The sequence below is a fragment of the Emys orbicularis genome, chromosome 6, assembly GCF_028017835.1.
Source record: "Emys orbicularis isolate rEmyOrb1 chromosome 6, rEmyOrb1.hap1, whole genome shotgun sequence".
NCBI lineage: Eukaryota > Metazoa > Chordata > Testudines > Emydidae > Emys > Emys orbicularis.
The window spans coordinates 1,913,473-1,930,179 of record NC_088688.1 but is presented as its reverse complement, the minus strand read 5'-3'; the positions used below and the strand labels follow the sequence as shown (position 1 = coordinate 1,930,179).

The following is a 16,707-nucleotide window of genomic DNA, read 5'->3' as shown; positions in this document are numbered from 1 at the left end:
CTGTATTGATTAGTGCCCTCTGTAAGAGCACGGACTTCACCACGCGTTCCTTCTGTGCTTGAGTCAAGCCCTTTCCGCCTCTCCCCAAAATCACCATGTTAGTTCTTTGAGACTGAAACGGAGTCATTAGAATAACTCTAAACCATAGAGATGTCCCTTCGGTGGGTGGGATTCTGCCGCAGCCTTGTATAGAGGCTGGGGCAGAGCTGGCTGCCCCAGGAGGAGCCCCCGAGATTGTGTCTCTCGGAGTTCTGCCGTCTGCAGTGTGCGAGTTATGCAAACCTGGAGCAAAGGCCATCGGTGATTAAGCAGGGATCCCAGACATCTAAGCGTGTCCTTCCAAAAAAGCCCCCATCTAGGATGGGCTTGTGCTTAGAAGACAGGAATAGGCATCAGAAGTCCTGGGTTCTGTGGCCAGCTCTGCTGCTGGTTACCTGGGCTGCCACATTTTCACCGTCTGAAAGCGGAGCTAGGAATAATACGTAGTTCACAGCAGTGGCTTTGAAGTGTAAGTAACGAGCTTATTACCATTGGTATTCCAACAGCACTTGGAGGACTCTGGGGAATCCATTGTGCTAGGCATTGTGCAAACACAGAGTAAATGACAGTTGCTGCCCTGGAGAGCTTACACCCTAAAAGACCAAACATGGTTGGTGAATGGATGGGCGAGACGCATCTGGGAAGCAAGTTGAGCTCCTCAGATAGGAGCTGCTAGAGTGAGACAAAGGAGAGGTGTTCATTTATTACCATTTACATCTCACTTCTCAGAGTTTTGCGATTTATTACAGTGGGACCAGGATTTGCCTCTCAGTATTTAGCATAACATTCCTCGAGGTGGTGTGGGGAGGGATTATGCTGTCAAAGCACTAAGCACAGGGCTGAATGATGGCTGCTGGTTTTTCAGTGCGGCTCTTAGGGAGGGTGAATGGTGGCACTCTGGATTAGGAGGTTGGAAGTTACGTTCTGGAGCGTGTTTAGAGCATGCACAGAATTCATTCTTTTCCTGTCCAGTAGTTCACAGTGACAGTGAAATGGAAATTCAAGTTGCTTACTTACGAATAAATCTCTCTGATTACATTAAATCACTCAAGGGCTCACTTGCTCTGATGTTCAAGCTTCTTCAGAAAGGCCACCATTACTGGCTCTCCTGCACACTGCACGCTAATTCGTGGGGCATCCTAGCTTTGCCCAGCTGAGAACCCCATTAAACCCATTCAACCTGAACGCTGCACCCTAATGTGCAGAAAATGAAGCAGATCAATGCAGCTGCGTTCCCCTTCAGTATGGAGCTGTGGCCTACACAGGCTTCAGGTCCCAGAGTGCAGTGCTGCTGGTTAATCACAGCAGGGTTAACGGGGCCTTTGGAGTCCTGGGGTGGGATTCACCTCTGGGCACCGTTCACACCACACCCTCCCTCTGGGTTTCTGTCACTGGAGTGCAAAGCCTGCTCCCGGGAAGGACTAACTCAACCACACCCTCTCCCCTGTCAGTACTGCCCAGTTTGGGGAGGGCTGGCTGCCTCTTGCCCCACACCCAGGGGGTATTTTTGCCAGGCATACTTTCGGCCACCCGTGCCTGGCTTACACAGACAGCGTCAAGCACCCATATAGACTGGTCATAGGTTAGGAGAAAGCAGAACTATCTCAGTCTCTCTGAAGTGCTTGTGGCTGTGAAGCTTTTGAAATCTATTCTAAAAAGGTACTAAAAACCCAGAAGGAACCTGGACTTTGGTCTAGCAGCTGTTTTCATGGTGCTTGTCATAGCAGCTTTAAAATGCATGTGACCTGCAGCCATCTCAGATTGGTCTGATGGATACACCAGCCCACCACGATGCTTGGATTCCTATCCTAACTGCAGCTGCTGGCCCTAAAGCTGAAGAGAGAAGATCCTATTCCCTAACCTAATGAATTTTCCATCATCTTCTCTTTCCCTTGTCCCCAGTGTAGAGATTATACGCCTGGGCAACAGCTTCTACATTGACTGGGACCGTAAAATGTATTACCCGCTGAATGATACGCCAGCCCAGGCCCGCACCACCACCCTCAATGAAGAGCTGGGACAAATCAAGTACATCTTCTCGGACAAAACAGGAACTCTCACTCAGAACATCATGGCTTTCAACAAGTGCTCCATTAATGGGAAATCCTATGGTACGAACATCTCTGATCTTCCTCCCTGTACCTTCTGCCAGATCTCTTCTCTCTTCTTGGGTCACAGAAATGGGATACCATAAGATATCCAGAAGAAAAGGACTTGTAGGAAGTGGGGGAAATTACTTTAATAAATTACTTCACCCACTTTAACACTATATTAATCAAAGTCTGAGCATTATTCTCTCTTTCCATCATCTGCCTATCCTCTCTCTATTTACTGTCCACCAACCCACCACAGTAGGAAGGCCATTGCATGCTCATTCTAGAAACCAGTGGGAACTGTCCGGAAGATGGACACTCAAGTCTCTCTCCTACTGTTTAGTTAATGGTGGGCTTCTTCCTTGGATCATGCTACTGGGGCATCTTCTGTTCTGGGTCTTTGAGGAAAACCACGGTAGAAAGGATGAGTGCTGGATTGTGACCTGGAGATATTAGGTTTAGGGCTGTTCCTTGGAAGCGTGCTCTGGAGGCGTGGGTCAGCTGTTGAGAAGACTGTCCTCTCAGCGCTTTGAGGTGACACCTGGGCTCTGCTAGAGGTGCTCTCCAGAGGATCGTAGCTGTAGTGCAGATCTCAGGAGGTGGGGCGGCTTCTGAGTGTTGGCCTATTCCATTAATACTTTGTGAGTTCCAGAGCCATGAAGGGGCTGCGGCAGGGATTGGGGCTCCAGTACAGGGGTGCGTCGCATCTGTAATATGCTCTCTCCAGAGTGTACCATTTAAGAGAGAGGTCATTGTGCTGTGCACCACCTGTAGTTTCCCGGTGAGCTTATCTGGATAGGATGAGTTGCAGCAGTGCGTGCTGGAGGTGATGAATTCATGAACCACTGTGGCCAGGTGACTGTCCACGAGGAATGGATGGAGCAGTATTGCTATCTGGAGAGGGGAAGGAGGGGCTTTGCATGTTTAGTATGACCCCAGAGCTGTGCCCTGTCTCCAATGCCAGAGGGGAGAGGCCCTTGGAAAGGTGGTGTCAATCATTTCCTGAAAGCATTTCCCTCTGCCAGCTGGCTTCCTCAGTGCTTGCTGGGTTCAGTTTGAGCCAGCTGGTTTTCATCCAGGTTCCTGTCCCCTTTATGAGCTTGTCAGTTGCTTGGGCTTTTCATGTGCCCTTTAATCCCCGGGTCACATTGCAGGTAGGTTAACGGAGAAGCTGTTTGATCAAATCAGCTGGCTGCATGAAGGCGGGTGGCAGTTATATCAGTATACCCCTCTCTCTGAAAGAGCAGTAAAGCTAACCCAGACTCCGCCAGGGAAGCCTTTGACACCTGCCGAGAAAGTGGCTAAGTGGTTCACCCCTCTTCCTACAATGCAGAAGAATCCACTCTTGGCCTAGGGCATTTCCAGCAGTTTTTCAGTGTCCACGATCGCCATCACTTCCAGGGGTAGGAACAAGCAGGCGGCTGCTTATTGCCCCCACGTTGTGGACTCGTGCTCTGGGCAGGGACAGAGAGAGAGCTTGCTCTGTTGTGCCTTTCATACTAGACAGCGAAGTCTCCTTCCTGGCCCAGCTTCCCACTCCCAAGGAATGTGCACGCTCAGCCTCACACTCTCAGCTGCAGTGTGTGTGTGTGTGTGTGTGTGTGTGTGACCTCGCTCTGTGTTTGTAACCTGCAGGTGATGTGTACGACATGGCTGGGCAGAGGACTGAGATCACTGAGGTACGTGGTTAGCTGCCAGCAGGGTCTGTGTTCTCTGCCACCCTGCTGGTGTAGGCTCCAATGGACGCATGCCATACCCCATCCAGGTATAACATGCACCCCCCCCCACACACACACCTAGCACCTACAGAGGGGAGCCCTGCATTGACAGGCCTCCTGAGATCTGCCAGAGCCTGGCTGTCCCCCTGTGGACCTGGTTCAAGCTGGGGGGGGGTGGCTTTCTGAGATGCTGCGTGCCCACCGCTCGCTCCCTTGAACTGGGTGCTCAGCACATGTGACCAGCAGGGCCTGCGTGTTAATTAAAAAGTGGGAAATTGGCACATTGAAGCAGGTGAGTGACAGTGGGGCTCTGCTCACACCCCAAAACACTGGCATCTCCAAAGGCTGCCCCGTTTTTACAACCTCAAACATTAGAGAGCCTGAAAATGAGCAACGAGGATCCAGTCCGTTCCCACTCTCTCAGGCAGCAGAATGTGGAGGACTTATTTGTTGCGGAAGAAATGCCTGTTTCTTGCCAAGCCACCCCTGTGTGGGAGCTCTGCCAGCCCCCGGCCCCTCAGGGCAGCACAGTACACTCACACGCATTGTGCTCCGGCTGGCTGAGCTCCGCTGCACACATTAGTGCGGGGGATTTGCTCCGTTGGGAAGGGCCAAGTGTCCTCTTGGGCTGGTCGAAACCCAGGACTCGTTCTAGATGTGTGACCTCCCTGGAGCTGGGGCGGGAATCTGCTCTGTGCGGCGTCTTCCCGCTGCGAAGGGTGACGTTAAAACCCGGCTGCTGGCTGCTGGGTCCCACCAAAGGGAGAGAGCTCCGTTCAGTGCGGCTTTGTTTCAGAGCTGGCGAGGGGTGGGTAGAGTTTAAACCTGACATCAGGTTACCGTTCCAGGTGGGTTTCTCCCCTGCCTGGGAGAACATGGCGAGGGCACAGAGGAGTCCTGTCGGGCTCTCATTGGAATGAGCAGAGTCACTCATGGGGCAGGGTGTCGGGGGCAGCGGGGTGTCATGACCCATTCGGGTCAGGGAGGGCATGTCCTGCAAGAGCGATCCCCATGAATTCAGGGAGAGGTTGCGGTAGGGGAACCCTATGAGCAGGGGTCGTGCGGGGAGATCAGCGTGAGTGTGGGGAGGGAGGCATGGTGGGGGTAACGCCCCGAGGGGAAGGGGGGTTGCGGGGAAGGGGGAGCAGGGGTCGCGGGGAGTTCCCCATGCGGGAGGGAATCTCTGTGAGCATGTAGGCAGATCACTGGGAGTGCAGGGGCAGCTTGGGCAATCGTGGGGACGGGAGGTCGCTGAGTGCAGGGAGGGGGGGCATGGTAGAGGATGACTGTGAGCAGGGCCGGCTCTAGGCACCAGCAAACCAAGCATGTGCTTGGGGCGGCACAATTCCGGGGGCGGCATTCCGGGTAGGTTTTGGGTTTTTTTGCTTCGGGAGTTGCGCTCTCGGAGGTTGTTTTTTTTTTTTTTTTTTGCTTGGGGCGGCAAAAACCCTAGAGCTGGCCCTGACTGTGAGTGGGGGTGGAGGGCAGTCGTGGGGGAGGGGGATCACCATGAGTGGGGAGGGCAGTCGTGGGGGAGGGAGATCACCGCAAGTGCGGGGGGGGGGGCAGTCGGGGAAGGGGGATCTCTGTGAGAGTGGGGTGCAATCGTGGGGGAGGGGGATCACCACCAGTGCAGGGGGGCAGTCATGGGGGAGGGGGATCACTGTGAGTGGGGGGGCAGTCGTGGGGGGGGGTTCACTGGGAGTGTGGGGGAGGGCAGTTGTGGGGGAGGGGGATCACCGCGAGTGGGGGGGGTGTCGTGGGGGAGGGGTTCACTGGGAGTGGGGGGGAAGGGCAGTTGTGGGAGAGGGGGATCACCGCGAGTGCGGGGGGAGGGCAGTCGTGGGGGAGGGGTTCACTGGGAGTGTGGGGGGGCAGTCGTGGGGGTGGAGAGCCCTGTGAGCGCGGCGAGGCGGCGAGCTGCCCGACTGACCCTGAGCCTCACCTTTGCAGCACACAGAGAAGGTCGATTTCTCGTACAACCAACTGGCCGACCCAAAGTTCATGTTCTACGACCACAGCCTGGTGGAAGCCGTGAAGCTGGACGATGCCGCGACACATGGGTTTTTCCGGTTACTCTCGCTGTGTCACACTGTGATGCCAGAAGAGAAGAAGGCAGGTGAGCGTTGCGGAAGGCACCGATGTGGCTGTCACGGCCTGTACGTCGTAGCAGTGCGCTGGGCCGTCATTTCTCTGCAGACACTGGTACGGGTCCACTGGGAAATCATCTGCAGATAAGGTGACCAAATGTCCCCACTTTATAGGGACAGTCCCAATATTTGGGGCTTTGTCTTATATAGGAGCCTATTACCCCCCACCCCCAGTCCCGATTTTTCACACTTGCTGTGTGCTCACCCTATCTGCAGAGCCCTGCAAATCCGCGGAGATCCGCTTTATATCCGCAGATACCCACATCTGCAGATGTGGTAGGGATGCCAACTTTTGAACACCTTTGCCCTGCCCCTCGCCCCGCTCCTTCCCTGTGGCTCCACCCCTGCCCCACCCCTTCTCTGAGACCCTGCCCCTTCTCTGAGACCCTGCCCCCCACTCACTCCATCCATCCTCCCTCTCACTCTCCCTCTCACTCACCCACTTTCACTGGGCTGGGGCGGGGGGTTGCGGTGCAGGAGGGGGGGCTCTGGGCTGGGGCCGGGGATGAGGGGTTTGGGGTGCAGGGTGGGGCTCTGGAGCTGAGGCCGAGGGGCTTGGGGTGCGGGAGGGGGCTTGGCTGAGGCATGGGGTTGGGGTGCTGATTCTGGGAGGGACTTAGGGTGCAGGAAGAGGCTCTGACTTGGGGCAGGGGGTTGGGGTGCAGGAGGGGGTTCAGGGTGCGGGCTTCAGCCATAGAATCATAGAATATCAGGGTTGGAAGGGACCTCAAGAGGTCATCTAGTCCAACCCCCTGCTCAAAGCAGGACCAATTCCCAACTAAATCATCCCAGCCAGGGCTTTGTCAAGCCGGGCCTTAAAAACCTCCAAGGAAGGAGACTCCACCACCTCCCTAGGTAACGCATTCCAGTGCTTCACCACCCTCCTAGTGAAATAGTGTTTCCTAATATCCAACCTGGACCTCCCCCACTGCAACTTGAGACCATTGCTCCTTGTTCTGTCATCTGCCACCACTGAGAACAGCCGAGCTCCATCCTCTTTGGAACCTCCCTTCAGGTAGTTGAAGGCTGCTATCAAATCCCCCCTCATTCTTCTCTTCTGGAGACTAAACAATCCCAGACGGCGCTTACCTCAGGCAGCTCCCTGTTGGTGCAGCAGCGGGGCTAAGGCAGGCTCCCTACCTGCCCTGGTTCCACGCGGCATGTCCAGCTCCTAGGCACAGGGGCGGCCAGGCAGTTCTGCGTGGTTTGTGCTGCCCTCACCTGCGGGCGCTGCCCCCACAGCTCCCATTGGCTGCAGTTCCCGGCCAATGGGAGCTGCGGAGCCAGTGCTCTGGGTGGGGGCAGGGGCAGTGCGCAGAGCCTCCCTGGCCATCCCTGCGCTTAGGAACCGGACTTGCCGGCCACTTCCAGGAGCCACATGGAGCCAGGGCAGGCAGGGAGCCGGCCTTAGCCCCACTGCACCACTGACGGGACTTTTAACGGCCTGGTCTGTGGTGCTGGGTGGAACCGCCAGGGTCCCTTTTCGACCAGGTGTTCCGGTCAAAATCCAGATGCCTGGCAACCCTAAGAGGTGGCTGTATTGTTCGCCATCTTTGCGGATGGCAGATTGGATGTGGATCCAAATTTGTTTACCCACACAGAGCTTTAGAGCAGCGGTTCTCTACTGAGGATTCGTGGCCCTTTGGGGGGGCTGTGGTTTCAGGGGGTCCCCCCACAAAGCCCTGAGCCCCGAGGGAGCTGATGCCTGGAGCCCTGAGCCCTGGCATCCCCTTCGCGGAGCTCCAGGCTTCGGCCCCGCGGGGCCATGGACCCCCTGAAACCGGCTCACGGCCCCCCAGGGGGGCATAGATGCCTGGTTCAGAGCTGCTGCTCTAGAGAGTGCTGCTGCGGATCAGATGTGGATCCAAATGTTTGTATTCACACAGGGCTCGAATCGCCCGAGTCAGTGTGTGGCTGCTCGTTAGCTGGCATGGCTCTGCGGGTGCCTCGTGGGGAGAGGACCCCAGGAGACTCCCAGGCCTTGTGGCCCAGAGTAAGGGCTGACCAAAGTGCAATAACTACTCCAAGGAGCGCAAAGGCTCTGCAAACCAAGAGCTGCTGGTGGCACTGGCCCCCCAGAGCCGATGGGAATAAAGCCACGCACTGCGTCCTCCCAGAGCTGAGCTCATGCAAGGGGCAGTGCCTGCTGCATCCTGACAAATGGGGGCTCGTTAGTCATGCTAATCCCACGCTCCTGTCCCCCCAAATTCCATCTAGGGCCGAGTCCCGTTGCCCTACTGAGAGCTGCGGCAGGCCTGTCCTATGGGATCTGAAAGGCGTCAATACCAATGCGGACGGTACCTGGGGTGGTGAAGGGCTGAGCAAAGGAAACGTTCCTGGCAGTGAGATCCCTTGGGCTGCGGAAGTCTCCCAAGCAGAGGGAGATCCTTCCACTAGACGGAGGCTAGGAACCAGTCTTGCACTGGCTCTGGGGGATGGAGCTTCTCCGTCCCTGACGTGTGTCAGTCTGTGGCCTGTGAGGAGTGCGTCTGAGTGCGGGTTTTATTGCATCTGGCCGGTATATGGACGGCCGGGAGATGAGCAGTGGCTATAGAATGCCTCAGCCCTTGTGTTTGGTTCCCATCAGGAGCTGGGTGATGATATCCAGGACCGAGATGAACATAGTGTTTCTTCCTTGCCTGGCAGGTAACCTGGTGTATCAGGCCCAGTCTCCGGACGAAGGAGCCCTGGTCACTGCCGCCCGAAACTTTGGCTTTGTGTTTCGTGCGCGGACCCCCGAGACCATCACTGTGGTGGAAATGGGAGAAACAAAGGTCTACGAGCTCCTGGCTATTCTGGACTTCAACAACGTGCGCAAAAGGATGTCTGTCATCGGTGCGTTCCCGCCACTCCCCTTCCACTTTTCTGCTCAGTCGGCCTCTCCAACTCGTACTCCTTTTGCCGGGTCTCCTTTTCTGTGGCGTGCAGATACTGCAGTGATTCGTGTGGGGTAAATGGATTGATAGAGTGGAAGTGACCAGGGACTTCACTGGGAGCGGGGCCAGGTCTTCAGTGGCAGACGTCTCTTGGCATCTGGATATTGATGTCCTTGCCCCCTTCCCATACTACATGCTTCAGCAGTGCGTCTGCTCAGGTCACGAGGGAGCAGTGCGTGTTGGGCAGCCTGCAGTCTGTGCCGCCACACCTCCGTATTAAAGACGGGAGTGGCTGCGTTCTCCTCCATTCTGTGCAAAGCAGGTGTGAGCCTCACCCCTGGCGGCCCGCGTTTGAATGTCTCTACACACACTTGATGTGATGGCTGCCAAATACCGTCGCCTGGGTTTTGCAGAACTTTTGTTCCCATTGCTTTTAGTGCGAAGTCCGGAAGGTGACCTGACCTTGTATTGCAAGGGCGCTGACACCATTGTCTATGAACTGCTGGATGCTTCCTATGAATCCCTCAAGGAAGAGACCATGGAACACTTGAATGTAAGTGCCCCCTGCAGGGGAACCCCTCTGCAGATAACGGGCAGGGTGGGAGTCCCCTGTTCTCGGTGAGCATCTCTGATGCCACCATTGGAGCTGGGAATGGAACCGACACTGAGACTGAAAAGTGGATGATCTCTAAAGCAACCCTAAAGGCATCTCCCTGGGAGATCGGCAACTAATGTGTAACTTACCGTGGAAAGGAAAGAATTATTCTGTAAAGACTCAGGGGGCCATTGCCTGAAAAACACGTTCATCGGCTCCTTACATTTAGTCGTGTTTTGGAGTCTGGATAGTTCAGGCAATTGGTAAGGGGCTACTGAGCCTTTCCTCTTTCTAAATACAACCCAGGTCAGCAGTAACCTCAGATCTGACCGTTGCTCTTCGTTTTTGTGTCTTTTGCTAGTTGCTCTTCGAATTCTTTTCTGCTCTACCTAATTATACTTTTACACTTGACTTGCCAGAGTTGATGTTCTGTGCTATTATCCTCAGTGGTATTTGACTTCCAATTTTTAAAAGGTGTCTTTTGTCTCTAACCACCTCTTTTACTCCTTTGTTTAGCCATGGGGGCATTTTTGTTTGGGGTATACATAGAGTTTGAGCCTCGATTATGGTGTTTTTAAAAGTTTCCATGCAGCTTCCAGGCATTTCACTCTTGTGATTGTTCCTTTTAACTTCTGTTTAACTAGCCTCCTTTTTGTGTAGTTCCCCTTTTTGATGTTAAATGCTACCATAGTGGGTTTCTTTGGTATTTTTCCCCTACAAGGAAGTTAAATTTAGTTACATTATGGTCATGGTGACTTAGCTAATCACCTCTTGGATCAGTTCCTGTGCTCTACTTAGGACTAAATCAAGAATTGCCTCTCCCCTTGTGGGTTCCAGGACTAGCTGCTCTAAGAAGCAGTCATTGATGGTGTCTAGAAATTTTATCTCTGCCTCCCGTCCTGAGTTGACATGTTCTTAATGAATATGGGGATAGTTGACATGCCCCATTTTTATTTGGTTTTCTGTTTTTGTAGCCTCCCTAAGCTCCCTGAGCATTTCACAATCACCGTCACCATCCTGGTCAGGTGATGGATAGTACATTTCTACTGTTATACTCTTTTCTTTGGAGCATGGAATTTCTATCCGTAGAGATTCTGTGGTACAGTTTGATTCAATTAAGATTCTTACTATGTTTGTCTCTGCGCTTTTTTCCACATATAGGGCCACCCCCACATCCCCACCTCTGTGACCTACTCTGTCATTCCTGTATATTTCGTACCCTGGTATTATCATGTCCCACTGATGATCATTATTCCAAGTTTCCATGATGCCTATTATATAGTAACTCCCCACTTAACGTCCTCTCACTTAACATTGCTTCGATGTTACGTCCCGGCTCCATTACAGAACATGCTTGTTTAAAGTTGTTCAATGCTCCACTATAACGTCATTTGGCCACCTGCTTTGTCCATGGCTGGCAGCCCCCCTATCAGCTCCCCTACGCCCCCCGCAGTGCCTCCCGCACACTGGCGGACCCTGCGGATCAGCGCCTTCTCCCTGCTCCCCCTGCCTCCTGCCCGCGGCAATCAGCTGTCTTGCGGTGTTCAGGAGGCAGGGGAGGGAGGCTGTGCGCCATGGACAAAGCCTGTATATAATGCCTTTTGTCTGGCAAAAAAGAATTTCCCTGGAACCTAACCCCCCATTTACATTAATTCTTATGGGGAAATTGGATTTGCTTAACATCAGTTTGCTTTAAGTCGCATTTTTCAGGAACATAGAACGTTAAATGAGGAATTACTGTATCTATATCCTCAATTAATACCCGGCGCTCAAGTTCACCCATCTTAGTATTTAGAGTTCTTGCATTTGTATATAAGATGCAATAAACAAGATAATATTATCTATCGGGGGCCTATGCTCACCCCCAGTTGGCACTGGCCAGAGCCCAGGGCCCCAGGTAGTGGAAAGCCCCCCAGGAGGGGTTACCACTGGCACAAGCGTCTGCAATCCCTGCTCTGCCAGACGGCCTGCAATGGGATAGCAGAGTCCCAGCGCAGTGAGACAGCAGGCCAGCGCTGGAGGAGGAGGTGCTGAGGACGCAGCACATTCCATAGGCAGCTGCGGCTGAAAGCTGCCCTCCCCCAGTGGAACCCACTGGAGGAGGATGGTGGCTGTACCACCTGTCCTCCCCTGAGGGAGAATCTGAGCTTTCCAAAAGGAAACCTTGTTGTTGGGATGGTTACGACGAGCATTGGGGTCCAGATTTTCAGTCACTTACGTGGTGAAGGTGCAGATGCGATTGCTCATTGAAATGATGCATGCAGTGACTGTTGTTCAGTGCAAAGAAAGCATGCAGTCACACCAACGGTTCTGCCAAGCAATTGCATGGACACAATTCTGAAATTCTGAGAGTAGCTCTTTTGTGTGTGTTTTACGTAGGCCTCATCCAAATACCAGTGACATAGGTGCCATGGTAATGGAAAACTTTAGAGTCAAAGTGTAGGAAAACCCTTTGGATTTGGTCTTGTATGGGCAATAGACTGCAGTTAAAAACGGATCTGTTCAAGAATAGATCTGGATTTCCAGTTGCTGGTGAGTTTAAAGTGCTAGATGCAAGTTTTCATCCGTTTCATTGCAGAAGTTGGGTTGGCATCTTTCGGGTGAGAGGGTGTTTGTAAATAGTGCTCCTTGCAGATCAAGCGAGAAGAATGCTCCACCGCATGGACCTCACCTGTCCCACCCATGTCTTGCAGGAGTTTGCAGGTGAAGGCTTGAGGACACTGGTTGTGGCCTACAAAAACCTGCAGGAAGACTACTTTGAGGAGTGGCACAAACGTCACCATGAAGCAAGCACTGCCCTGGATGGACGGGAAGAGAAGTTATCTGAGTTATATGAAGAGATTGAAAAAGACTTAATGGTTGGTCTTTCATGGAATCTGGGTCAAGCTGTGGGCAGGCAGCCGGGAGGTTGGTTCATCAGTAAGCAGATCGCTATGACTTTACATAGGTTGTGTAACTAAAATGGCTTTGATCATGGCAGTCCTGGGTTTTCACTGACACCTTGGTGAGCATCCAGTAGCTGGCTGGGAACAGTTTTAAATTAATTTGTGTGGTTGTCTGATTAGGTGACTTGTGATGGGCGAACACACTAGAGTTTGATGGAGGTGATATTTCATAGCTGTCCCTTGTATGTTCAAGCAGTTGAATTATTATTCTTCCAACTTCTAAATGACGACTGTAACAGCCCTGTCCTGAGTAGCTCCTGGGTCCCTCTGCTTTTCTGGAGGAGCCTTTACTCTGTTCTATCAGCCTGGGAGGAGAAAGGGGTGTTTGTGTCAGCTTGAAGTGAATGCAAGCGATGACTAAACTGTGATCTGCAAGCAGGGTCCTCCTGTGAGTGATGCTGCTGCTTTTTGAATGCCCCTGGGGTTCACCTGTGCGTGCTAGCTGTGGGGAATGAAGGAAAAGAAGATCCATGCCCTATCTGAATGGAGGCGATGCAGCTTTTGCAATCACGGCAGCTCTTATGAAATCTTGGAAACTCTAGAGCTGCGTTGTCACGCTCTCCAAGAAGGTTTCTGTTTCCTGTGGGCCTGTGTGTGCACCCTGGAAAGAAAGGACTTTATTTGCAGGAAGGAACTGGGGGAGGGATAGCCAGTCGGTGAGAGAGAGAAAGGAGAATCTGGTGTGGGGGATGCTGGCAGGGAGGCCATGAGGAAGTAGGAGGGTCCTGGGTCATGCAGTCTGATGATCCTGCTGAGAGCTGAGGACAGGAGGTTTTCTGTACAGTGTCGGGGGCCTGTAGAAGGAGCTAGGAGGCAGTAGGGGGAGGTCATGATGGAGAGTGAGGATGGAACCTGGTTAAGTTCAGAGATTTTAATAACACGTGTTCAGCTTCATGCTGATTGTGTTCAAAGCAAAGGGGAGTGGCATGGAAAGGAAGCTGTTCCCCTCCCCCTTCCGTGGTTTGTACGCCAGATCTGAGCAGGCAGGCAAAGGCCAGCAGAACTCCTGATGCTGCCAGGGCCGGCGCAACCCATTAGGCAACCTAGGCGGTCACCTGGGGCGCTAACATTTGGGGGGCGGCGACCGCGGCGGCTGGATCTTCGGCCGCCGCGGTCGGGGATGGCATTTTGGGGGCGGGACCTTCTGCCGCCTAGGGCGGCAAAAAAGCTGGCGGTGCTCCTGGACACTGCCCATGGGTTTTCCTCACCATCCATGCGCAGTACCAGATACCACAGCTCCACGGTGCTTCACTACGGCTACGGAGAGAGCCTGGCCACGGGAGAGCTCAGGCCTTCGTCCCGTGGCCCTGTAGCCTCCGTGTGTTGGGAATTCATGAGTATCCATGGGCGCTCTATTGAGCTCTGCTTGAGGAGGACCGAAACGCTTCCAGACCAGATTCAAAGGCAGCGGAGGGCTTGCAGCTGCCTGGGTGAGAGAAGCTTTCACGTTACATCTATGACAGCCCTGGGTGACTCAGCCCCAGGCTGCTATTGCACGCAGGGCGTCAGAGCAGACCTTGCTCTATGCTGTGACAAGCAGGAGTTGTTTAGTCTTTTTCATCTTTTCTTTTCCGTTCCGTGCTTCCCTCACCTGATCACTCACTAGCCGGCTGGTTATGAATACACCGTTAGGCCACAGGGGATCTGGAGCAAGCCCCACGTGTAACTGACTTAATAAGATGTGGTTCAGAGATCCAGGTAACTGTCAGCATGGGTCACAGGTGTGCATTCTGGAAAGGCGAGTGTGCTTGCTGTGACATTGTCTTGGATTCCAAGGAACGATACAAGAACAGCGGACGGAGATGTCTGCCCTTCAGGATAGCGGAGGTCTCTCAAACATAGCGTAGGAGATTTTGGTCCTGATGCCCCAGTCAGACCCAGGCACTGGCTCAGAGCCTGAGACTGAACTCTGAGCCTCCCCCAACAGCAGGTAGGAAGCTCTGTCTAAAAACCTCAGCTAGAAGCTAGAGCTGAAATCTCATTTGCATCTGATCATCACCTCCCTGGGCCACGTCTCACCAAGATTCGAGGTCAGTGGGTGTTCCCAGCAAGTAGAGAAAGAGACTCTTAACAATGTTTGTGGCCTGATACATCCGTGTGGACAATATTCCTGTCTGTACGTTACCGCGCTGTGCTGTTGCAAGTGCAGGGTGGGTGGAGAAAGAGCGAGGCCTCCAGTCCTGCAAGCAGGTACCTGAGTGATTGGTGCATGCACACGGGCCAGCCGGGTCAGCGGGGTGACTCACAGGCACACGGGTTTGTGGGACTGGTGCCTAATGCGTACGATAACTAGAGCTGAGTGGAATCAAGCCTGGGCTGAGCCCCCAGCACGGTGAGCGCTGCTGGATGGACGGAGCAGACGCGACTGCGCTCTCCTCTGGTGCTGACCACTGGGGAGCTCACCCATTTCCCTCTGTCTTTGAAGCTGCTAGGTGCCACGGCTATCGAGGACAAGTTACAAGATGGAGTCCCCCAGACGATTGAAACCCTGGCCAAAGCCCACATTAAAATCTGGGTTCTTACTGGAGACAAGCAAGGTAAAGGAGATGGTCTGGGACAGACATGCAGGGCTATGGGCTGCTGCCTCTGACTTTCCTCTCCTCTCCTCTCCTATGGATAGGCTGTTCCCTCCGTAGCCTGCATCCTGTTTACTCAGGCAAAACTCCAGGGGTCTGAATGGTCAGACCCACGGTGAGTCCTGAGGCTGCAGGCACAGACAGCCCCCTTGGGCACTCCAGTCTGTCTTGCCACCCAGGAGAGCCTGCCTTTGTGATAGATGGTCCCTTTCTCCAAAAATCACAGCACTATTCAGGTTACTCCCAATCCCAAAGGACCAGTCACTTACCCCAGGTCAGTAGTATCTTAGATCTCTCACCAAAGACAGCGCTTGTAGCCAATCCTGTAATAAGCTAATTAAAGGTTTATTAACTAGGAAAAAGAAATGAGAGTTGTTTACAAGGGTAAAGCAGGTGGCTTGGTCGACACTACACACTTACTTTGGTATAATTACATCGCTCAGTGGTATGAAAAATCCACCCCCCTGAGTGATGTAGTTACACTGACCTTACCCCGCAGTGTAGACAGCGGTATGTCAGGGGAGAAGCTCTCCTGCCAACATAGCTACTGCCTCTCGTGGAGGTGGAGTTAAGCCGGTGGGAGAGCTCTCTCGTTGGCTTAGAGCATCTTCACCAGACATGCTACAGCTGCGCAGTGCGCCAATGTAAATTTGTAGGGTGGACCTGCCCTTAGGTTCCAAAAAGTAACAGAAGCTGCTGTAATGTGCAAGCTCTAGATGCCCTTTAGGGGTAACCCAAGCTAAGCAGCTTGGGGATCCCTTGCTTATGCTTAGAAATACTGCCCTCTCCAAATGCCAAGCAGCATGGTGATACAGATCCTTCTGGTCGGGGATTTTATTCCCTTCCCCCACAGTTCAGACTGTAAGGGGACATGGGTTTGCGTACTTCATGGGGGTGTGGGGAGCAATCCACAAAGTCTCCTGTCCACTGATGTTCCCCAGTGGTTCATCTGGTGTCTATGGGCGTCCTTCTGTTGGGCAGGGGACACCCCTAGTGGTTCACTGGTATGTCACACTTGGTAACACTCCTCTCCTGACTGGGGGTTTCCAGTGTCATAGCAAACACTTCTCTAGTTATCAAGAAAACCCTTCCCTGTTCCCTATAGCAGGGGGTGCAGCTATTACCAGTGAGATCAATGCCGGCAGCAACTCGCACGCAGTTCATAAAGGTCAAACGCTGCACACTTGCTTAGACACGGAACATCTGTTTTAGCAATGCTAGCACCCAGGTGGGTTTCCAGCTGTGCATTTGTCAGTGTTTTCAGTGAGGCCTAGTGGCCTTGGCATGAGCTGGCACCTGGACTGCCAGGCTCACCGCAGCATTTTTACAGCAAATGGAACCGCACAACCTATATCTGCCCCTCTGGTCCTCACGACCCCCCCACCCTCATATGGAGAGCTGGAGAGATCGTTTCTATTACAGACTTGCATCTGAAGAAGTGAGGTTCTTACCCACGAAAGCTTATGCTCCCAATACTTCTGTTAGTCTTAAAGGTGCCACAGGACCCTCTGTTGCTTTTTACAGATTCAGACTAACACGGCTACCCCTCTGATACGTTTCTATTACGCCTTTCTTCCCCAAAGAGGCCAAATGGCTTTTTGGACATGGGCCAGATCCTTAGCTGGTGTAGATTGACATTTGTTCCTTTGATGTCAGCAAGCTCAGGGTCTGGCCCTTTTTTACCTTCAGTCCTGCTGAAATCCAGCCCCTTTTCG

The 16,707-nt window shown here is 53.2% G+C and overlaps 1 protein-coding gene across 1 annotated transcript in view; it reads left to right on the top strand.

The window, feature by feature from the left end:
- LOC135880274 (phospholipid-transporting ATPase FetA-like) overlaps positions 1 to 16,707 on the top strand; it is a 109,530-nt gene that overhangs the window by 65,549 nt on the left and 27,274 nt on the right. Inside the window, exons 13-18 of the mRNA XM_065406512.1 lie at positions 1,942 to 2,177; positions 5,790 to 5,969; positions 8,647 to 8,835; positions 9,314 to 9,429; positions 12,165 to 12,329; positions 14,842 to 14,953. Coding sequence (XP_065262584.1) covers positions 1,942 to 2,177; positions 5,790 to 5,969; positions 8,647 to 8,835; positions 9,314 to 9,429; positions 12,165 to 12,329; positions 14,842 to 14,953 — 998 coding nt within the window. The remainder of the gene's footprint in view (positions 1 to 1,941; positions 2,178 to 5,789; positions 5,970 to 8,646; positions 8,836 to 9,313; positions 9,430 to 12,164; positions 12,330 to 14,841; positions 14,954 to 16,707) is intronic.